The sequence below is a fragment of the Bactrocera oleae genome, chromosome 4 (assembly GCF_042242935.1).
Source record: "Bactrocera oleae isolate idBacOlea1 chromosome 4, idBacOlea1, whole genome shotgun sequence".
Lineage (NCBI taxonomy): Eukaryota > Metazoa > Arthropoda > Insecta > Diptera > Tephritidae > Bactrocera > Bactrocera oleae.
Window position 1 is genome coordinate 60,282,101 of NC_091538.1, and position 25,964 is coordinate 60,308,064.

At 32.8% G+C, this 25,964-nt stretch overlaps 1 protein-coding gene across 1 annotated transcript in view; it reads right to left on the bottom strand.

Annotated features, from left to right (window-relative positions):
- Dgk (diacyl glycerol kinase 1) overlaps nucleotides 1–25,964 on the bottom strand; it is a 175,961-nt gene that overhangs the window by 103,020 nt on the left and 46,977 nt on the right. The window contains exon 3 of the mRNA XM_070109011.1: nucleotides 3,872–3,949. Within this exon, the coding sequence (XP_069965112.1) occupies nucleotides 3,872–3,944 (73 nt within the window). The 5' untranslated portion in view covers nucleotides 3,945–3,949. The remainder of the gene's footprint in view (nucleotides 1–3,871; nucleotides 3,950–25,964) is intronic.

The following is a 25,964-nucleotide window of genomic DNA, read 5'->3' on the forward strand; positions in this document are numbered from 1 at the left end:
GTATCATAAGATGTATTAATATCATATGATACAAATTAATGCTATATGACACCAACCAAATCGCTGAAACGGCGGCACGTGCAGTACGAAATTGTGCGAAGCGCAAGGTCAGCGAATTCCATTCCCGTTGCAGTGGCAAACTTTGGTTTAGAGTAAAGTATAATTAATTGTAACTTTTAGTTCACATTTCTTTAAAAGATAAGTCTTTAACTCTCAAAAAAAATCAAAATTTCATTAATACTTCAAGTAAAAGACTGATAAAATTTGAGATGTCTAGTTGCCACGACACTAAAATGGCTATAACTTTGAAAATAACTTAAATTTTGATAAATACTTTCTGGAAGATATTTTTGAAAATTTGAAATAGGGAAACAAAATTACGACTTTTTAAATTTATAGACTAAAATACGCCTTTAATATGCATAGACCGATATAAAAGGTCTTAAAAGCTGTTAGACAAAATTAAGACACCTGGGGACAATGTTCTTTTGAATTGCTTTATTATTTTCCATAACATATGTTAGTCTAAACTCTTTGATTTTGCTATTTGCAAATTTAAAATTAAAAGCAAAAACAATTTCAACAATTGAATAATTGACTTTGAAAATCAGGGCCAAAATAATTATTCCAGCGCCTTAAGCGTAACAAGAAAATCCTTTATTGACGATAAAAATAAAAAGTCACAGCCATAAAGTAAATCTACTCTCGCTGCAAATCTGTCAATTAAAATTTATTCGAAATCCTTTAACGCCATCGCCGTTACACTCAGGCGCACAATTAAACGAGTATACCAATTGATCAAAATCCATAGCCGCAGGTAATTTTCTCTGCTTCTTTTTCACTCAATTGATATATTTTTTATGCCGACTTCATTGTAATTCACTGCATTTACTTCTCGCGCGCACAGCAACTGCACTAGTGTAAAAGGCGAAAAGGTGCGATAAAATAGAATGAAAGCTGTCAATTAGTGCAACACTCGGGGCCATTCGTTTGCCAGCACGGGCGCAAGAAGACAAAATGCACCTTGCGGCACAGCAGCGATAAGGGAAAGTGCATTAAAGGAAGAGAGTAGCGCGCGAGACAGTTTGAACAATAGAATATTAATTTAAGCATTTCCTGCAACGGCGGCAATCGAGCGACCACAACGACGTTTAAACTATGACCGAATGCTCTTCTAACAACTGAATGGGGCAACAGCACAGAAGCTCATTGATGCACTTATTTGTGTGTGTTTGTGTATGTGTACTAATACGCGCACTTCGAATACCTGTTGGCCAGTGCCTGTAGCATACACCTAAGCGCATTGGCGTCAGCGTGCTTTATTGGTTGGCAACAGTTAGCGGAAGTTTACCGAAGTAGCAGCAGAGGCACAACTACACACCCGCTGTACTGTTGTGAGTCAACAAGACGAGTGTTAATGCCTCTCTTACTACTACCAATTGCCGCGCTTGTTGCAGGTGATCCACACTGTTGCATGAAATTTTCATTGCTTGCTTTTCTTCTTTCCGCTTTGTTTATTTATTTTCGCTTGCACTGCCACTGTTATTATTGTCATGTGCTGCCCAATGCTCCCAAGGACACTTTGGTGCACATCACACTCGGTGTCTGTGTGTGTGTGATTTTATGCGGCATGTGTCTTGCAGTATTGCAATAACTGTCACAAACAGCTGTGCTTGTCCACTGCGCCACGACTACGTTTCTCCGCTCATGACTGACAACGCGCTGTTTTTTTTTACACTTTTCTTGTTTTTTTTTCTCGCTATGTTGTTCGTTGTGATTCGCTTCGGCTTGACAATGCTTAAGGCGACTACAATGTCATTATTGTAGCTGTCTTTAAGAATACTGTTCAATAGTATCTGTTATTATAATGCGGATTTGTTATATTTAGCGTCTTTTAATTGAATAAATTGAGTGATTCTTCAATTTTATATAAATACGGACATATGTATATAGGTCAATACAAGAGCCTTTTAAAGAAGTTATTCAAGAAAATTTCAAGTAAAAGAATTCCCTGAAGAAGATTCAGCCTGTAATTTTTGTATGTCTTCGAAATGTGGGCACAATAGACCATAGGTCGCGCTGCATACTTTTACTCAAATCTATGTCTTCATAAGTTTTTAATTTTTTTTCTTACCTTCTATTCATTTTTTACTTATTTTATCACACGCTCGTGAGCCTACATGTTGGTAGCTTTTACATAATTGGAGTCTTTATTAGAGAAGTCACACTGATTTGTTCGTAATAAATAGTAGACAGAAGATTTTATATACGTTTTAACCTTATACAGTATCAAAAGCGTGATTTCGTTAAGGTTACTCCAATATCTCAAGAGAACTCGATTTTTGTTCTGAAATCGGCGATTGTTTGAGATCTAATACATCATTTGGGGAGAGTGTCACCAAGCTAGATTACTCCCATGTGAATGGCGTTAACTGCCTGATCCGACATTTTCTTCTAATTTCTTCTTCCAATCTGACTATTTTTGGTCAATTTCATATAAAAGTTACAAAACTTCTGATATACGGATTACGGATCACTGATTCTTGGCAGTTCAAGCCATCTAGTTGTACCATATTAGTATTATAATCGACATATAATACTCGTATATTATTAAATCTGGTATAAATGAAATATACTGGTATAATCGAAGTAAAATGTAGTGAGCAAGGACGTGCCGAATCGAAGAAAACATTATTAATATTTTATATTACAGTCTTGCAGCTACCTAGTTAAATATATAATTTATCGTTTTTCGACTACATAATTTTTTTTCTCTATAAATGTTTTTAGTAATCTGTACTTCACGTTGTACAACCATGTTCATTTTATGGTATTGGCGTTAGAAAGATAAGATTTCGTATTAAAAAAACTAATAAGCTATTTTATCCCATACACCGAAAGTTAACGCAAAAAAATCTCTTGTACCGACTTTTGAGGTGCAAGTCGGAGCTGAATCGCAATAGTCGTGCTTGAATTGTGGTGAGCCGGCGCTAATGGCGATGGCCAAGACAGAATTGACGGTCAGGATGTTTTTGCTATATGCTTGGTGGGATTTGCAGAGAATCGTCTACCATGATCTGTTCCCCCACGGGAAAGCATTTAATTCGGATCTTCAAAGTCGACCGTTCTTAGAGAACAATGGCCCAGAATCGGCTAGCTTTAGCCAATAGGAGAAAAATTGGTTTCCATTAGGATCACCTCAGGCCACACACATTGCTAGTGAGTCGCCAAAACTTACGGGAGCTTGATTGGAAGGTCCTTATCCAATCATCTTATAGTTCGGACCTGGTCTGTGGTTCGAACTTATTCAGCCATTAAAACTGTTGCGAACGCATTCGCAAAAATACGCTTAGAAAACAGAAAACTTTGTCAAAGGAAATGGATACATATGTATATCGACCAGATCAATGTCCAGACTTATTCGAAACGATCTCCATATGAAAGCCAACTGTCGGTCAACTGATTATCTTCTGACAATGCGCTTAAAGCAAAAACACAAAAAATTTTATTCCAAGAGTTCAACGTGGTCGCCATCCAGCTACTGTAGTGGTTCGTTGTGGAGTCTCCTGTAAAGGCGTTACACTTCTGCGAAAGTGGATTAAACTGAGGCAAAATTGAACCAACGGAGGATGTTCTAGAAGACGTTGTAAAGCAGTTAAATAATACGCTCATCGATGGAGAGCATTGGTTCTTCCAGCAAGATTCTGCTCCAGCACACAAGGCAAAAACCACCCAGCAGTGGCATAAAAGCAATATTCATGGTTTTATATACGCAGATGATTGATATATATATGAAAAAAGGAGTTATAAATGTATATAGAAGAGTGTTAGCTATGTAGGTCTACAAAAGTCATCTAAATTATTTACTTACATGACGCCAATTCCTGCAGCTGCTGAAACTCACGCGGCGATAATTTGTCCCATTTATGTGACGTGGCGGTCATTGTGCCTGTAAATATGCAAAAAATAACGGATATTTTTTATTAGGACCAAGTAGTGAGCAGATACAGACGCGTAAAGACAAATGCTAGTGAGAAAATGTCACTGAAATTATTCACTGATTTATGACCAGGTCATCAAATGAAGCTGGAAAATATTTAGCAAGTAGTTGAGGAAGAGGCTAGTCTACAAAATGAAAAATATACACTATTCATGCATAAAACAAATGGAGACATAACAAGCAACTAACTTAGTGACGGCTGTCACATCATTTATCACGCCGCAAGTAATTGCGGCAAATTACAGTGTGTCAAAAGTGCTGAACTCAACCGACACTAAGTAGCCAAGTGTGGCCACAGCGAAGCTGGTAATTGAAGTTTGCCTCTTGACTCTTCCACACACACCCACATGTGCAGAAAATGAAGTGAGCGAGTCGAGGTTGTGACAAATGTGATATGTTGACGCGATTGGCGCCGCACTGTCAATAAGTGATGTTGGCGAATGTTGCCGGCAACTACAAACACACTTATGTATGAATGTGTGCTGTCTATTAGTGTGACACACCGGAAGGCAAGTAGGCAGCCAACTAGTAGCTGCAATGTCACTCAAAACAGCCACAAAGTATGCATTGTTAATGACCAAAGGGAAATGAGACACAGCCAACACACACACACGCCCATCCTTACACACCTATTTTCTTATGTTCGTTTCCATTAAACCAGCACACATACAAACATACACGCTTTTACTTGTCAATTGTATTAGTGTTTGTTTACGGATGCTCCAAGGAATACCAACAACATGTTACAAAGAGATGACAGCGCCATTTGTTGGCATTATGCCAGCAGCTCTGCCAACACCGTTTCGCATACTCAATTAAAATTGTCAACATTGTCATTATTGACGTTAAGCCGCCTAATGCTATGCTTTCAATTTGTGCAGTTGACATTATGCAATAAAAACTATTTGTCTATGTTAGTATGCTGGCGGTAAAATGTATTGAATTTAAATTAGCGAGGTGGTGGAATTGAGTGGTCGGCTAGTTAGTTTTTGAAATACTAGTTACTCGACTCGTTAACAACTAGTTACTCAAATTTTATAAATAAATTAATGAAATTTACAACATCTATGTAACTAGTTAGGAAATTTGGAACAATTAGGTTGGTTAGCAACTAGTTACTAAACTGGTTATGAACTTTAATTTAAAAATTACCATAGTTAATGAACTTTCGCAACCCATATGTAACTAATTAGGGAACTTGGAACAAACAGGTTGATTGTAAGCTAGTTACGAAATGGGTTATCAACTAGTTACTCAAAATTTTTTAACCCTTAATAAAAAGTTTAGAACTTACATACATGTAACTAGTTACGGAACTGGGCATTAACTACCTATACAGTAAGGTGGATCAAAAAAACTTAAAATTTTTTCCTTAGATATCGTCGACATGACAAAAATTCTGTTAAAGTTTTTAAGTTTTTAGCAAAAGTGAAAAGTTATTCATGTAATGAATTTAACGATCTATAATAATATTTTAAAGTAATTTTTTTCGTCGCTTAAAAGTTATTAGAGGTCAAAGTCCAACCTTTAATCGTGAACGATAATTTTTACATCTATTCACATTATTACTCAAAATAATGCCTCAGATTCATAAAACAAGCAAAATTATTCCAGAAAGTTTCGACATCAAAAATTCTGAAGCTAACGCTAGGTGGCGCTATATTACATTTCTTTCATTTTTTGGGTTTTCAACGGAAAATAGCTGTTTTTCAGGTCTGTTTCATTCTCAAAGTTGTACTAGGTGACGATATAAAGGTCTATTTATTATTTTTGATAAAAAATAAATAAATTTTGTTAGAAAGAATATTATGTTCAACGAAAGAATCAGACCTTAATGATTGTTGATCAACCCGAAAAATCATATAAAAAACTATAAATACCATTTTATTCTAACTTTTAACTATAAAAGGAAAATATTTAATGTTCCTTATTTCTCAAGCTTAGTTTTAGATCTCAATTTGTGATTATATAACCATCTCGTACTAGTATAGCTCTAATCAACAACGGACCACTTGATGAACAGCAAAATTTTTTATGATTTTCATTCTAGGTAATCTAATATGTGCGCTTTTGCGGATGCCTTGGTGCTTTATTTGCAGTATTTAGCTTTGTTTGCAAACGTTGACGCCGCTGTCAATTGCTGACCAGCGGGAGTGTAACCCCATAGGGACAATACACTGTCATTTATAAATAGCGCTTGATAGGCATCTTGACTTCTTACTCAACGCCTAGTGGTATACATATTGCTGCTGTATAAGTGTGCGTGTCTTCTGTTCCTTTACTGATGCGCGAACTTCTAATTTATTTAGACTCTTCATTTTAACTGTTAAGTAAAGTTTTAGAGAGACTCAGAGATGGAAAAATATGGATGGAAAGTAATATATGACGAAAATATCATAAGTAGATTAAGCAAATTTCAAAAAATATTACAAAGTCAGCTATTTTAATCAACTTATTAGGTGCTGGAAATTGTTCTTACGTATAAAAATACAACTTTGGATATTGAAATATTAATAAAGAATGATAGGGATAAAAAATAAAGTTCTAGATTTTTGCTAGAAATCAGTTTAAAATTTAAAACGTTATTTATGATAATTAGAGAAAGTTTTTTTGCTTAAACATTTATATAAAAATCTTTTGTCTCAACTGTAGCTAGTGAAATGGTAAAAAAGAGAAGAGGCAAAGAAAGAAGTGGAACTAGCGCCAACTGTTCACGAACTTCTTCGGCTGAGCATAAATTCCATCAAGAAGAAAGAAATGAAGAAATAGTAATAAAATTATATATGAAAATAACAAAGTTCTCAGGGAGCAGTTAAATAATTAATTTTTAACATTAGAGACAATTCTAGAAATTACTAGTATTACAGTCGAATTAAATATTTTGAATAACAAGTATTTATTATTTCTGGCTGGATATTAAAACTATAGCTTTATTTATAGCCTTAGAGTTGCTTTCCGAGGCGGGTATTCGAGTTTCGAGAACAGGAAACAATCAAAGAGCATCAAGACTCATGAATAACGTTTTGTTTTAAATAGGTTTATATGAACAGGGTCTACTAAGTTTGCCACGAAGTTTGCAATAAGCCGAAAAAAAACGTCGAAGACCCTACCTGTCTGTACGAGTATATAGGGAATCCTCTAGTTTTTGAGATATCGGTCTAAAATTTTGCTTATTTCCTTTTCCTTCCCTGAAGCTACACATTTGTCGAAACTGCCAATATCGGACCACTTTGGCATATAGCTGCCATACAAATTGACCAATAAAAATCATGTCCTTATATGGAAAACTTTTTTATTTGAGATATTATCTTCACAAAATTTGGCAAAGATTATTCTCTGGAACAACGCTACATTTTCCAAAAAAAATTATACAGTTCGGATCAACATAGGCAATAGCTGCCATACAAATTGACTGATCAAAATCAAGTCCTTTTATGAAAAACTTTTTATATGACAAGATGTATTCACGAAATTAGGCGTGTATTTTTGCCCAAGACAAGAGTACAATCTCCGAACAAAATTTTTAGATCGAACGACCATAGCATTTAGCTGCCATATAAACTGAACAATCAAAATGAAGTCCTTATATGGAAACTTTTTATTTCTGACAAAATATCTTCACAAAATTACGCATAGATTTTCAACGCAGGTAATGTTATGTTACCATCTCCGAAAATATTGTTTGGATCGGACTACTGTTGACTATGTGTAGCTGTTATACAAGCTGCCGATTAAAATCAACTCCTAGTGTGAACATTTTTTTATTTGACATGATATCTATACGAAATTTGACATGGATTATTGTCAAAAGCAACGCAACAATCTCCAAAGATACTGTTCAGATCGGACAACTAAAGCATATAGCTTCCACACAAACAGACCGATTAAAATCAAGATAAAAATCCTTTTATAAAATTTTATACTATAAGAAATGCACCGGTAAAGGTTATTGTAGCTTTAGTGCAGCTGAAGGTAACGTCTTTTTTTATTTATCTTCCACCACTAAGCGTTTAATTGAATCATTTCGTCCAAAACGTGATCAGATGGTTTCGAATTTTACTATTAATTAATTTAGTTTTTAAGTTTTTCGAAAATATCACAATTATTCGTAGATACCAGCCTTTATCTCCCACTTACCCACAAATTCCCGCTCACCGTAAACCATTAAAAAATTAAAGACACTTACACACACATTTTTATGTCATTCTTTCTTACCCACTATTTGTTTCCTCATAGTACTTTATATAGCTGTCATTTGAGTTCTTAGCGACCCCCCCTTGTTGCATATTAGTACGTCATCAGCGGCTGTCATCAACAAAGTAATTACAAATGACGGATGCTGTTAGTCGTCGTCGTCGTCCCTTTGAGTGACTGACATGTCGAATTAGCCTATTTGTTTGACGACGACGAGTGCACGATGTTGGATGGAAAGAGCTATGACTTACACACACACACATATATATATATATCTAAGTGCATAAAGGTGACATATTTATATGCTTCACATGCGTGAGTGTGTGCGTTAATAAAATTTCTTCGTCTGGGGTATTTTCAGTTCACCTCCTTCGCACAATACACTTTGTTGTTGTTGTTTTCATTGACACTCCTCCATTTTGCCATTTAAAAATATGTATGTATGTATGTAGTAATTTCTTTGTGCCCCCACTGTTGTTGTTGTTGTGTATCTCTCTTCATCGTTGCCCACGCAAATACGTATATACTATGTAAATATGTACCTACATACATGCATACATTTAGATAGATATATTGGTGTTCTTTTTTGACAACACTCTGCCACTTTGCTGCGCTTCACTTGGAAAATTTATTATTTTCATTTGATTATATTTCATTCTTTGTTTCTTTTTTCTCACCCTGCGCTTTGCTTATCTGCGCGTAATTTAATTTAGAAATTTCTTTTCTGATTTCATTGACGTGGCACGTTTTTTTATTTCTGCCCCTCCTATTTCACTTATATTATTGTTGAGTTTTTTGCTGTTGTTGTTTTTGTTTTATTTGTGTATGTGAGTTGCGTGTGACGATGCCGTCCAAGTGATATTTAAATATAGTATTTTTTACTATAAAAATCATATGATCAAAAATACTATGTGGAATGAATATGAATATTCAAATGTTGTTGTTTTTGTGGAGATGAATACGTAAGAATGTACATTTGTACATATGTTTGTATGCACGAATTTTATTGAGTGTTTCTTCTTGACAGTTTTATTTTTGCAGCGACGGTACACAGCTGTACATTTAAACTCACAAAGGAATTTATGAAATGAAAAGCATAATTTTGCAGCGACTTCTTAAATCATTTTCGATATTTAAAAGATTTTTTTTTATCGTTTCTTTTTTGAATTTTTTTTTTGAAACTCGATCAAATTTTAAGATATTTTGTAAAATCTTTATTTTTATTTTTTTGTTTCAAAATTTTTGGTTTTTGTTTCATATACAAATATCTCTAAATTTTTTACCCCATTTATAATAGGTTTTTTGTAAAAAAAAAATAGCAATAATAATTTAATAAAATTCACTACACTTTTTCTAATTCTGAAGAGTCTGTGTGTTGTCAAAAAATTGCCAATAGTTTTGGTTATCACTAATAATCGTTTCAAGTTTATATCTAAAATTTGTATATTTTAATATATATAATATGTAGAGTTGCCACGTATCCAAAGAAAACATAATTTTTAAAACTGTTATGTTGACAGTTCTCTCATAACAGATTGGTCTCATATGACTCCAATTATACATATTTGCTATAGTAATATTCACTATTCGAAAGGTCATAGAAAGTACAAAATTTTCACATAAGAGCCAAAATACCTTGGCAAGCGAGTGATTGGGGTTGACCCGAAATAATTCATTTTTGTTCACGCTATTGTCAAAGGGTTATAAATATAAAATTTGTTTAATGTTTTATTAATATTTTTAGCAGATATCCAGTTGTTTAAAATATGACGAAATACTAAACCCTCAACGACCCATTTACTGCCCTATTTTATCCAAATTGTGACAACCGTAGTATTCTTCCATTTTTAACCCTAAATAAAAACTGAGTAGGACATAATTTGTAGCCTATTAAGAAGACCATGAGTTAACCACAAAGATAATAACTCTGCTTTAACAGTTATATTTTCGAAAACTGTCAAAACTCTATTGAAGTATACTAAAAAGGAATATATGTGTAGGTGATATGCAACTTTATTTCACTTGCTTACACTTTAGCGTTGCGATTTGTCGAAATTTCTATTTAAATTACCTTGTCGACTTTTTAGATTTCTTTTCTAATTCAGAAAAAATTTTCGAATAAAGCGCCGGACACTTTATATTGACAAATATTTTGAATATGCAGAAAAACTAAGGCATTTTATCGCAAATGCGTTACGTATCCGCGATATTTCAACCGCGACTCGCCATCGGAGGATATGTATTTAAAACCATTATCAGTTCAGCGATATCTAAAAAAAGTGTTTAAGTTAGTCCTCACCTATAATTGTCCTCACCAATGCATAAAATCTATTGTAGAAATTTTGTGAAACCAGTCAGTCGATTATTTTAGAAATTCAGATTTCTGATTGCGTTTGGGTGAATCCTCGAGCACTAAAACATGTTACAATTTATAAAAGTATCTTTTGAGTGATTTTTAAATTTATAGGAGAACAGAAAGATTATTGTAAAAAGTTATGTCAGAATTGAAGGATATCAAGAGATTTAATCATGTGATAACTTCGGTCTCTATCCGCACTACTGTACAAAGAATCAACGACGGGGGCAACTGATCAGTTGATAGTTAAGATTTTGCTTCTAATAGAGGCTAAAATAATATCTGAAGAATTCTGTCTTTACACGGACAAAGGCAAAAGTAACGCAGCTAAAGAAATAATACTTTTATAATTTTTAATCAGTAATCAGTAATAGGATGAAACTCATTGAAATAGGTAAGAGGAGAAGGAGGAGAGTTTTTGAAGTTTTAAGGGTCTGTTTATCTCGATGACCGCCAAAACTACGAGCCCTATGACAAAGTTGTAGGCAATTAAGAGATTTACAACTTTCTTGTTAACACTTTTTCACACACATAACCTCAATTTGTATGTGGAAATATGTATGAATTTTTTTTCTACTTAAAATATTTATTTATTCATTTTATTTTGGACTGGAATTGCTTGGTCGACTTAAAACAACAGTTATGGATCAGAGTGGATGATTTATTGGTAAGATTAACCTCTGGTTGATCTCATGATCTATAAGAGTATATCGGTCGATATGTAAGAGTTTTTATTGAAAGTCTGTAAGAATATTTTATCAAAATTTCCTTTAGCCTTCATTTATGACTCACTTAAGAACATTTATTTTATATGCAAACATTTTTATTGTGAGGTTTGCAGACATCTGTCACTAGCCGTTGATATTTGCATATTACGAGAGCGTACAATTTTTTAATGCTGCCCGAACTTACTACATACGTACTATTTTAAATATAATTATGTATATAAAATTTTTAATTTTTTCCAATAAGAGTTAGATAAATTTTTTTTCAAATATTAACTTTAAATTTCATTAATATACGAAAACGTTAGTACTTAATAACATATTTCAGAACTTTATTGCGCTATGGTTTTTTCGTCGGTTATTTCGGTTAGTACAACATGTGCTTTTTTATTGAATAAATTTCCAACTGATATTATATATTAATAAAGCATCATGTGAAGACAAACATATATAACATACAATAATACATATATAATTATGTGTGCTTATAGAATTGAATAAAAAAGATTAATGCATTAAAATACCAGCAGACAATTTGCACCCACTTTAATTATGTACACATTTATATATAAATATGTGTATTATTTCACTTGTATGAGCATAGTAAAATAGAAATAATAGAGCTTAAATGAGCTACATTTTCGTCCAAAAAATAAAATTTCATTGCGCTGAAATATGCTATATATTTTGTTTTTACTGTTATGGCCACTAAATTCAAATATGAGACTACTTTACTGAATTGCAAGCAGACAAACGCAAAACGGGATATGCATATGCACAGGAAACCAGGCACCAAAAACTATTATGTTGCAAAATCTCAAAAATTTTTCGCATAAAAATATGCTTTCAATACTTGAACGCATTCACTAAAGCATATGTGTTTATAAGTACAATATATAATATGTACTCGTATGTGTATATATTATATACTTGTATGTTAGATAGCTATATATATCCTTTATTGGCCATAAAAAATATTGCTTAACGTCATAAAGCTAGCGTTATTGCTATCGTCTTAAAGCACATAAATCTGGCTTTTATGAGTCGAACAGCTGTAATTGATGAAAATACTTTTTGTCACTAAGTGCATAACTTTTTTTCCACAGTAAATGCGTAGTGTATGACATGTTTTGCTGACAATTTACTTGGCTATCAAGCACAGTGTGGATAAAAAGTGTGTAATAAACTTATTTTTTAAACAAAACTGATAGTGAAATTTTAAGCTCAAAGTTGATAGTTCACGAATGTGATGATTTAGTATTGTATACGTTGGTGTCATGACGGATGGTACTCGTGACCCAGACAATGCTTTGTTGTCCTATCGCGGTTTTATAATGGTGAACTAAAATATCGTAATTTTTTGTAAAAGAGAACTACCTCAACTGAAATTCTTAGACTCTTTGCTTTCTAACCTTTTTTTTTCAAGTTTAATATTTTTTGCTTCCTGGCTCTCTGAGTACTTGTACTCAAATTTTGTAAATTTTTCTTTTAAGCTCTTAAAGTTTGCTTTTGCTTGATACAAATGGGACTGATTTGCCCAAACGAACATAATAATTTCAAAAAAAATTTATACAAATGCAAAATTAAAAAAAAAAAAAAAATTCCCCCTTATTTTTGTTGTAGGACTGAAACTGTAATTTAATATAGAGAAGTTAGATACAAAATTCGAGTTGACCGGTGTTTTACGCAAAGATTTGCTTCCACATTTAGTCCGTAGATGCTACGTCCCCTTCCACACAAAGCGACAATTCCAAACCGTTCAATTTTAATAAACCATAAGATTGCGTGCCAAATCATTGTTAGTGGCGCTAATATCGATGAATTATTATTTATTGCTAATAAATATTTATGTCGAACAAGCATAAAATACATTAGGAATTGATTAAATGATTGGTGAAATCGCATGCGCGTCAATAAATTGCTGTAGTGACGAAGTGTCTGTGCATGTGTTGGCGTCTAAGTCGCCACGATTAAATGTGGCTATTATATGCAAGTTGTTGCAAAATACAAATATAACAACAATTAAATAAAGCCATATAATAAATTACATGTTTATGGGGATTAACCGCAATGAGATATTTTTGTAGAGAATTTCAGTTTACTTAACCTCTCAAGCCTGAGAGGGAACTCAAAATATTTGTATGTAGTGATTTTCACATACAATTTTAATAAGTAGCGCTGTTTTTCACAAAATACGAATTACCAACGCTGAACCAACTGAACTAGCTGAGAACAAGTCTTTCTAGTTCCTCTTCGTACACTGGGTAAACTAAGATGATAATCACAATTTTAAATTCCATAAGAATATTTCACTTTATGGTACAGTTTATGAATCGAGAGTCAATGACATTATTAAAATAAAAGTTTGCACAAAAAGCGCCCTTAAGGTGCGCTGTCTCACAATTAAAAATTGTCGAAAACAGATGCCTCCAAATACCAAATATGTGGCCCTAGTGCCTATGGCTGACTTTTTCCGAAAAACTATCGATCAATCCGTGAGTTATATTATTGAAATATAACAAGATAATCTAATTCCAAAAAATTGTGCTTTGGACCCAAATTCCCAAATACACAATATACAGCTTATAATAGAGTTTACGTATGGAATATCGTATATACCATATTTTAAAGCCGAAAATCGGTCCATGAATTACCCCAACTTCGATATACTATATACAATGATCTTCGTTATTTTAGCAGGCTTTATGTCAAACTCATATCTCTAATAGATATAATGGATTCTGATTTTTTGGTAGACATTTTTCTTATATCGACAATATAAAATCGCAAAAATTCCAAAAAGTTTTCAAATTATCTAGGCAAATATTGGTGTACTGTAAACCAGACAGTCTAGTGGATGTAGCGTGAAAAATATGATCCGAACTTAAACCTCTCTTTATATTATTCGTCCGATAGATGGCGCAAAGATCTAAAGGTTTTAAACATTTTATTTTTCATCGGAATTCGTTCATTGTAAAGCAAAATATTTAAAAAACGCGAAGATAAAGTAATTTTCTTTTATTTTTTGTTTGTTTACGAATACATTGCCGTTATATAAATAAACTTTAATGATGGTAATATTTATAGCATGATTCAAAATAAATAGTTATCAGCAGAAAAATTTCCACAATAGTAAAAATGGCGAAACAGCACATTTTTTTTACCATCAGCGTTGAAAATTGTCAATAAAAACTGGTATTTGCATAACGGTATAATCGGAATTGTATTCTCTATCATTCACTATATGACTTTGAATGCAATACACCCTGCGGCTTTCACCAAAATGCGTTGCTACGCGCTAAAAAATATGCAACACATTTGTTGTAGTAGACTTTTTAAGACTTGTGGAATTTTTGAAAAAAAAAAAAACAGTGCATATCAATTAAAATGTTTTAACTTTCATTAACTGCCATACAATCACGCCTTTCACATTCTCATTGTGCAATAAAGTTTCCAATGAATTAATTGCTGCTGTTTGACAAACAAAAAAACAATAATGAATCATGCCAATTTAGAGAAAATGAATTACAAAAAAATGCGGCAAAGCAAATTTTGCCCAATACTTTAAAGTAGTTGAATTGCCAATTAAAATTGTTTTGCAATTCAAGGTAATGCAACACTTTGATGCATTCGCTGCCGCCATTCATCCATCCTTTGCACCGCTCGCCACTTGCCGTTCCCCACACGGCACTTGCTCGTCCCTTTGTCACAATCATAACTTCGTCCATCACTTTTACTTTGGCTTAATATTGCTTTTGTTGTTCCAATTGGCTTGCTGTTGCAACTTTGGCTATACTTAATAATACTTTCTGATTTTCTACTCTATATTATTTCCTGTTTTTGTGATTGTTGTTTTCCATACTGTTCGAACTTTTATTGAGCGCACAAGCGTTGCAGCGCAAGTTTAACTAAGAAATTTTCCAATTCTCAAGTGAAAGTATGCGGAAGTTTGCAGTGAAGCGCTGAGCACAAGTGCGATATGTGTAAATAAATGCAAGTTTCTGAGTGTGTGTATGTGTGTTATTCAAGCTGCCATAAATACAAGTATAAGTTTTTTATTGTCGAGTAGGTGTAAACTTCTGGAAAAAGCCAGACTTTGCATGAAAATAGCATGGGAAATTTTTCAGTTTTGTTTTTTGGGTGTGATACTTCTGAAGTGATTATTGGAGAAAATTGTTATAATTTTTCTTATAGGTGAAATTTATATATATTTTCGAAGTTCGCCTCCAAAATTAAAATATTTCACTTCAAATTTCAAAACAGAGCATATTTAAATCATTATTATTAAATATAGTATGTAAGTTACCAAAAAGTAGAAAAAAAAAACCATAAATTCAGCTACACCGAAGCTACAAAACTCTTCACAAATAAAAAAATTTTCCATAGGAGAACTGGATTTTGATCATTCAGTTTGCATGGCAGCTATATGCTATAGCGAACAGATCTAAAAATTTTATTCGAAGATTGTAGCGTTGCCTTAGACATTAATGTATGTATTTGAATAACGTTTTTCATAAAAGGAGTTGATTTTAATCGTTCAGTTTGTATGACAGCCATACGCTATAGTCATCGGATATCGGTGGTTTCGACAAATGAGCAACTTCTTGAGGAGAAAAAAGTGCGTGCAAAATGTCAGCTCGATATCTAAAGACTGAGGGGCTAGTATAGAGGGACAGACGGACATGGACTCAGTTCATCACGCTGCTCATTTATATACGTCTCCGACAAAATAACTTAAACTTTTCGACTTAAAACTTAAACATTTATTTTGCAAACAACACTTTCGAAACTCGAAGTCGAACGTTTAGTTTTTGGTGTCTAACTTCGAAATACGAAGAAATTACTTCTTACTTACGACTCATTCTCTCAGAAATTTATTTTTGTTATAATAACCCACAGAGTGTTATACAGTGTAATGTGATGAATAATATTAGCAGTATCTAATAATAATAGCAATGTTAGATTGCCACTCACTCTTTAAAATTTCTAATAGTCTAAAATTTTATCATAACAACCGATGTTCTGTTGCCATAATTAAACATCTGAATGCCTACTTTTCTGGAAAGAGAAAACCGAAAATTGGTTTAAAAGATCTCAAAAATTGTGGGCTCACACATTTTTGTAGAGTTAAGTGTGCTGGCTTTAAACAAAAAATGTGTGAGCCCCCAATTTTTGTTCAAAGCCAACACACTCAATATTCCAATTCTGAACGATTATTTCCGATTTATACTATATTCAAACAATTTTTCAAAAATTTTGCCTTTTAGGGAGTATATGTGGTATAACCAACCCTTTCACAGCTAGGTATTCTAAAAAAGATAATACATATTGATTACTCATCACCAAAATCATGGATCACCATCAGGCACCAAAGGCTCACTTCGTCGTTTCCTGTCCGGTAATTTTGATGTCAAAAGTGCACCACGTACTGAAAGCCCAATTGCTTAAAATATCGATAAAGTAATGGAAATATTCAATGTCCGACCGTCATCGACAGTCAGTTTATCGACTACTCAGGAACTAAACATTGCATAACAAACAGTGTGGGACCATTAAAATAATACTGGATACAAAAAGAGTCTCGATGGTCTATTGGTTCCATACGAGTTAACGCAAAAATAAATTCTTGCACCGAATTTCAACCGCGAATCCTTGCCGAATTGCAACAAAATCGATCCATCTCTGAGATGGGTGGTTATTGGTTAAGTGAAAACGGTGAGCATGCGCAAACGGTGGCCCAGCTACGATTGACAGTCAACAAGGCTTTGCTATGTCTTTGGTGGGATTAGCAGGGAATCGTTTACTATAGGCTGCACCCCTACTGCAACACTTTTAATTCTGACGCATACTGTCAACAATTTACCGCTTGAAGGAAGCAATCTCCATGAAGCGTCTAGCTTTGTCCAATAGTGATTCGCCAGAAGCTCCGGAAGCTTTGTTGGGAGGTTTTTATGCGTTCATCATATAGTAGAGTGTGGTATAATAAAATTACTTTAAAAATGTCCACTAGTTATCGAACAAACCGATTCTTATTACACTTCAATCGGATCATTTTAACTATGCCAAATAAAAACTTTAATTTATGCAAACATAATTGATTTTTTTTACTTGACCTATACAATAGGGTGGAGCGAAAAAAAAGTATTCCAATTAAAAGTTAAAAAAAATTTTTGTGGTCATTATTGGAGTTTTAAAAAAAGATCTCAAACGACAGAATGTTTTCCTTAAGCGTTAAAATAAATTTTGAGTAAAAACCGTCAAATTCGGTAATTTTTATATAAATATAAATGTGAAGAGTTTAAACTAAAAAAAAATCCTTTTTTTAACTCGAAATTTACTTTAAAAATGATGTGTTGACTCTAGATGTTAAAAAAAATTTTTTTTCCAAAAACTTTTTCCAATAAATTATTTTTTTATAATCTACAAATTTTACCCTCAGGCTATGCAAAAAAAAAAAATTTTTCGAACCACCCTACTATAAAATTGTTTTCCTTCTCAACTCGCCCCTTTTTATTTTTGTAGTAGTATACGCACTATTTTCAAATGAATTTAGTATAACAATTTTTATTTAATAAACTCCATCATTAAACGTTACATCTATATGTATATATTGAAATATTAGCTTTTTTTTACTGAATTGTTTTTTTAATATTACTTTGTCACTTAAAACTCTCTTTACTATAACGCCGTTTATGTATTTTAATGTTTAAAATAATATTTTCAAAATATTGGAATGAACTCGTATATGATCGATTGACTGACTTTCACGAGTAATGCTCATAATTCAATAAACTCGTGAAATTGAATAGAAGGCGAAGACAGCCGTGGTCTCCAATACTACGCCATACACTTAATAGAAGCTTTCTTTGAAAAATATCACTTCTGAGTAACGTGTTAGGCGTTAGAATTCTATAACAGTTCACTATTCATCGTTAACTGACTCGCATACAGCGCCACAGTGCGTCAATAGAATGCGACACTAGTTCATCAAACCGCCCGCGTTTTGACATTATTGCATATTAGGATGTCAGCGTACGCAAATTCCCAAATTGTATTACAGCAGCTGTCCCAAGCACATATACCTATACTACATACACATACACGCATCCCGCCCCACTACAACTTCAATCACAAAAATTCTTTGGCATTCTTTTATTTGCTGGAATTTTCATTTCGTATGAATTTTTTCGTAACCATTTTAACCATTGTTTCTTCTCTGCCGACCTGCATATTCTATGTAAATATGTGTATGTGTATGAATCTGTGTATGTGTGTATTGCATATTTGCCATTGCTGTCAAGCAAAAATGTGTAAATTCCTATAAGGCGAAAGATTGAATGCATACATTTGCATGGAAGTTGTTGTTGTTGTTATTTTTGTTGTTGGTGCTGGTGGGGAGCTGAGCGCATATGTCCATGTGTTAACAACAACTGGTGTGTGATGGTGTCTGCCGATGGAGTTGACGGGTATCGAAATTTTGCAAATAACTCACGGTTGACGATTGCACAGACACACTTACATGTATGTATGTATGTATATATGTATATATATTATATATTAATATATATATATTTATATGTATATTCACATATACACACACATATTCATGTGTTGTAAGTAAATTTGCATTTTTGAGTGTATTTATTTAAAATTGCTTGTTTACATATGTAAGTAGTGCTTGTGTGTAAGTGCACACTACTGACAAGTTACAAATATTGGATTGCACAGACACATCGTTGTATACATATGTATATATATATATGATATATATGTATGGTATATAAATGAATATTTACTTGAATGTTTTCTGCGCACTGGAATTGCGACTATTTCATTTCATTTCGTATTTATACCCCGAACAGTGTATATTATGTTTGTCACGAAGTTTGTAAAACCCAGAAGGAAGCGTTGGAGACCCTACCAAGTATATTCTTATATAAATGATCAGCATGACGAGCTGAGTCAATTTAGCCATGTTCGCCTGTCTATATGTCTGTATGTATATAACGAAAACTTTCCATTAGTTTTCGAGATATCAATCCGAAGTTTTTTCATACCTTTTCTTCCGCAAGAAGCTGCTTGTTTGTCGGAACCGCCGATATCGGACTACTATTGCATATAGCTGCCATACAAATTGACCGATCAGAAGCATGCCCCTGTACATAAATCTTTTAAATTAGGGGAGATATCTTTACGAAATTTCGGATAGCTTTTAGCACAAGACAGCTCTATAATCTCCGAACAAATTGCTTAGATCGGACCACTATAGCATATAGCTAACTTTAAACTGATCGATCAAAATCAAGCTAAAGAACTTTTCATAACCCTTCAAGCTAAAAAAATGCACTTTCGAAGGGTATAAAAGCTTCGGTGTATCCTCAGTTAACGTGCTTTCTTCGTTTTTGTAGAATTTTTTCTTTGTATTATATTTCTTATTTCGCAAATAACCAGCGCCTCTGTGCACCTTTTACCTTCGCACTTGGCTTTTCATATGTTTATAGAGATGTAATTTTTTACGCACACGCAAGTACATTGCTGCTTATTTGTGTGCACTCACTGCTATTTATTATAATTTTTTTTTTTCATATTTTATTTTTTTTTTTTGTAATTTTTTCTTTACAGCTTTTTATGATTTATTCATCAGTGTAAATACCGCTGATTTATTAAACAAAAAAAAAAAAAATGAATCAAAAGTAAATAAAATGTAAGAAAAAGCGTAAAAAAATATGCATAAAAATTTTGCAAATATTTCCCATGTCATTTTCCTCTATTTTTTCAGCTGTCCGCATATAAACCCAACATTATTCCAATTTTCTTTGCACTTAAATTGCTCTCTTTATTGACCATTTTAATCATATTGAGTGTTTTATTACAATCTTTTTTTTGTTATTTTATATTTTTATTTAAAGTGTGTAAAAATTATTCTGCAAATTAATTGCAATTTTTATTAGCTTTATTGGAATTTATTTGGGCGAATATGAGTGGGCATATGTGTGTATGTAACAAAAAAAAAACATATAAATGTAAGTAAATGCATATGAAATACAGGCATATGAATATAATTTTTTTACATTATTAACACATTCAAGTGAAATATTTATTACATTCGTAAAATATTTATTTGCAAGTATACATATGTGTATGTGTGGACTATAAATACATTGAGAAAGAAAAAACACATGAAAACATGGGAATAATAATTTTGCTGTATCACAAGTATTTCAATTTCGATGCGAAGTTAAACGCATTTTTAGTAGATTTTCTCTACTCTTAACTTTTAATGTATTCATTACTAAACGATTTTGCGCTTATACGTGTATTAATTATAACATTACTCATTTGTTAGAGTTGTAGCTTTTATTATTGAAGTTAACGCAAAGCTTTTACAGCGCTTGCAATTCTCCAGCTTTCATAAGTTTTCGAAACAGTATTTCTTATAACATTTTTCCTAAACTTTTTTTGACGTTTAGACCAAGGTCGAAAATTTTTGAAACCCAAAAAAAAAAAATATTAGTAGGATGAAACTCATTGGAAAAGAAAGAGAATGACACAAAAATGAAAGGAAAAATAATTTAAGGGCGATTTGAAATCGGTAAGTGGAAGGGAAAGAGGTGGCTGAGTCTTAAATTTCAGCCTTATTTTTGTCCATGGTTTACCTAGATTTCCTACAAACTTTATGGGAAAAGCTATTTAAGTTTAATAAACAGATCTACCACTTTTGTATACACAATTTTTCACATAACCTAAAACTTTGTTTTTTTTATTTCAACTAATCGATTTTTAAAGTTTTTATTTGGATGTTTCCAAAAAGGTTTTTTTCACGAAATTTGGTGTAAACTAACCTTTATATGTCTCAAATAAACTGTAATTTTTTTTATTTAAAATATTTATTTTTTCACTTTAATTTGAGTTGATATCAGGATTGAACCCTAATTGGCCATTAAAAAACCTCACGTCAATATGCATCTAATTGTCGTGTATAGCACCTAAAACCAATCGCGTAAGAAATTAAGTTATATATATGTATAAAAATGTTCAGGATGACAAGGCGAATTGAATTCCAAATGACTGCCTGACTGTCCGCACAGTGTGAAAATGGACATCAATGAAGATAACAAAATAAAAGTTTGCACAGATTGTGATCGGATGATAGTATATCTCACGTCTAGAAATTGTCGGAATCGAACCGTAACTTTTTAGGCTCCCAGAAATCAAATATGTTAATCCCAGTGTCAATGTCTGATCTTTTCCTGAAGATAATTTATATATATATTTATGTATATACCAGTCAATGCGTGAGTTATCTCAACGAAAAGACGGAGTGCGTCTCTTTCTAATAACAGTGTATCCTTGTACCGAAAGTTAGTAAAATCGGATCAATATAACTTAATAAAAGTAAGCGTACGCTGGATACACTATATTTTAATGCCGTAAATGTGTGAAATCGGTCTACGAATTACCTCAGCTCTCATATACTAAATTATGATATGTATTGTTATTTTGGCAAACTTTATGCCGAATATATCTATGAGTATACGAATTATCTTCACACGCAAGCATGTCCTCTTGTTTAACTAAGTAATGCTAAAATTTAATACAAACAGTCGAATCCTTCCCACAGGCCCCATATATCGCATAGAGTGATTTCCGATTTTCCAACTTCCTTCAAAGCATTTATGTCGGTCTAATGTGTATGATGAATATGAATCAAAATAATCTAGATCTTGGTACAAAGCATATATAGATCATATAGTTTATAGATTTTCATCCTTCATATACCCAAAAATTATTGTAATCCTTGGAGGCGTGCATCGAAAAGTGAATATTGGATTCTTTCGCAACATTTTTAAAACACTATTTTATTAACACCTGATTATATTTCACCAACTATGAGCCACATAAATTTCGAGAGTATAAAATATTTGGTTACACCCACACTTTCCACTTCCTTACTTCTTTTTTTATATATTTGGTTCATACACATAGCATCTTAGCATTTCGTCGAGTTGTTCTCAACTTGCCTGTAAGGTATGTGCTCGACAATAAGCAATAAGCTACAAAAGATTTGTAACAGTAAAAATGAAATCACACACAAAATTCTCTCCAAATTTTTATATACTTATGTGAATCAGCGCCAACACTTTGAGCCTGAGCGCTGCCATATACCGACACCAAACTAACTGCCACAAAGGATAAAGAAAGAGACATAAAGCAAAAAATCCTATCTCCACTATCAACAACTAGGCCGCTTATAGCCAGCAGTGTATTGGAGAAACAAGAATAAAAGAAAGAAACAAATACAACGAAAAACTCACCGGTTAAAATAGAATTCGAAATTTTGTATTTACTCCATTTTATAGTTTTCCTCTCCAGCTTTTGTTTACATTTGCTGGTAGCGCACACTATAGCGCTAAGACACACATCCATCGATTTAGTGGTTCAGCTGTTAAAGCACACAGCTTCATCTCTCTATCACCACAAATGCAGGGGATACTGGTGGTCGGTGGGGGTATCAATGGACAAAGTGTTGAATAATTTGCATTTTACGTAAAACACAAAGGATTTGCGCGATTTCCTCTCATAATACAGTTGAAATCGTACTGGTGGTGGTAACAGAACGCTTCGAGTGCTTTTTTTTTAGTATTTTTGTATGTGCGGCGTTGGTGTTGTTGCATGGCTTTTATGTATTTTTATTTGATTTGGGTGGTGTGCGTATGTGTTTGTAGTGAATTTTTACTGTATACTCTATCTCTAGCTATGCTTTTTTAGTTTGCAATACAATATTTACTATCGTATTTACTTAGCTATAGTGGAGAGCAGGTGATAGATAAAAAATGCAAACATTTTTGGCATATTTCAATTCATGCACATTTTATGCGGTCACAAAGCAGATTCTCTGGATTTCTAACATAACAGTAGTGTGAAAAGACTTTTTTCAAATTCTAGTTAATGCATATAGACATTTTATGTATGGATGCATGGATGCGTGTATATATGTGTATATGGGCAACTAAATAAATTTTACTACAAAAAGGATGGAAAATCATTTGCCGTAATCGTTAGAACTTTGTGTTTTCTATGAGAATTAAGGTCCCCTTAAAAAAACCCAAACTTTACCAATTTATTGGAAATGAAAAATAAATCGAACTTCTTTACAAGACAACTATTTGAGTGTACAAAAAAAAATAATACTGATCATACAGTCACTTTGTTTAAAAAGGCCTGCTAGCGACGGCATTTTGAGGAACTCATACTATCTGAAACAAAATAGAAATCGTAAGTTTTTTCTACGTAAGACTTACTAGTAAAATATCTACGGGCTATTAATTCTACATCAATTGTTTGCAATATAGCGGACTTGCAAGCCCAAAGTTACTTCTGACAAGTAAGGAAGAGCTACGTTCGGGTGTAACTGAACATTTTATACTCTCGCAAGCTAAAGTAAAATATATAGTTTTCTTATATAAATTTTAGTTAATAGTAGGAAGTATTGTATTCATTATTTACACATCACCGGCAAGAAGATACACTATTATAAGAAAGAGATTCTTTTAGAATTGACCGATAGGAGTCAACCGGAAATACGAATATATCCCGATATTACCCATTTTTGGCATTCCGTCATCACAAAACTATGCTCCCCGAATTTCAATACCAGAACTCACTGATTGACCTATGCACTGGTATACAGATATTCAGTAGCTGGGTCCTTGACATGTTATAGTTTAATTTCGACAATTTTTGGTCATAAGATTTATCACCTTAAGAGCCATACTAAAGCAAAGTTTTATTGCGTTTTATTTATTGGTGTTTGATTTGTATATCGGAGGTGAAATAATCAGATAGAATTTAAAGTTGTGTTATGTGGAAGATGGCATGTTTGTTGTCCGATCTCTCTAATTTTTACAGTATATGATAGAAATGGTTGGCTAATCTCACATACCAAATTTTGGTTGAAATTGGTCGGATAGTCCCTAAGATATAGGTGCCACACCCATTGTCCAATTTTTACATTTGCTCCTATAAAACTCTTCTCCAACATCTTGGTTGTCACACTTAATGCTTGTGGTGTATTTATTCAGTGAGTTATCGCACTTTTAGTAGTTTTCAACATATCCGTTATATGGCGAGAGGGCGTATTTGTTATCTGATTTTACCAATTTTACCAGCACATGAAGAAGTGCTAAAAAGGCTTATTCCCGACAAGTTTGGTTGAGTTAGTTTCAGCCGTTTGAAGGATAAGTACATTAAATAATTTAAGAGGCGGGGTCCCGCCCACTTTATTTGTTTGTAATACCGATCTCTCTTGGGTACGTAGTAAATTTCATCAAGATATCTTAATTTTTACTCAAGTTATCGCTTACACAGATAGACGGACGGACAAACAGATATCCTGATTTCAACTCGTCTCGCCATTCTGATCATTTATATATATTGTACATACATAACTCCATATCTAAATCCATTATTTTTAGGTGATTCAAACAACCGTTAGGTGAACAAAACTATTGTACTCTGTAGCAACATGCTGCGAGAGTATGAACACAATAGTTAATATATAATGAAACTAAAATTTCAGTGTATGTATGCAATAATTTCTAACGACTTAATGCTACAGACGATTTTACAGAGAAAAAATTTTTACACATCTTTACTACTTTAATAATGTTTTTAAAACCATTAAATATATGTATGTATGTTACTTTAAGGCAAACAATAATTATGTTTTCTGATAGTCTTAAACTGGCCTAACCCATTTCAGCAATTATACGTGAAAGTAGCAACAAATTTGTGTAGTTGAACTCAAATCAATCGATGGTCATCTCATCTCTAAGCGATTATACCAGTTATGTGATTAATACTAGTTTTTTTAATTTATACTAGTTTGAAACAGCTTTAATTTATTTATATCAGTTTTTATTAAAATCAGGTTTTTTATTTATACCAGTTGTTTCTTTGATTCGCCATAGTTCCATAGTTTGGTGACCCAAAAAGGGCTTTGATTAATGCTGACTCTTATTACAATATATAATAAGTGTTCTGAATATTGAGCCTTCTTCGGGTATTCCTGAACAATAACAGTCAAGTTTCTAAAGTATGTAGATAAGTGTATATACCTATATACATAGTTTTACGAAAAACGAGTTATACTTTTTGGCATTTATAGAATTTTTTTAAAAGGTTTTTTATGAAAGTTTAAACATATATCAAAGGAATGCTACAAAATTTTTATTTTTCTCATAAATATTTTTCGTGAACAATTATATACAGAGCGAACAGGAGCGTTATTAGAAATAACCACAAGATAAACTAGTTGCCCCCGAGCGATCATAAAAATTGCTGCTCGACTAGATGAACAGATTGGCAGGTAAAATTTTATATGCGAAAATAGCAGAAAAACCAAATGAAAAAATAAAACGTTATAACGGTGATAAAATTTGAACATTCCGCAGTTTTCTTTTTTTGTGGAGAACAAAGTTTAAAAATGGGACAAGTAAACAGAGAGCTGAAGCGAAAGTTGTGCACAAATCAAGGAATCGACACAACAATTGAGCGAGTATAACTGAAAGTAGCCAGCAGGGAAAGCAAAAAAAAGAAAACAAAAAAAACAACAAGCAACAAAACCACACAGCTTCACTTATTAAGTGCCGTTGTTATTAAACTTATTTTGTACAAATTGTTGTAAACA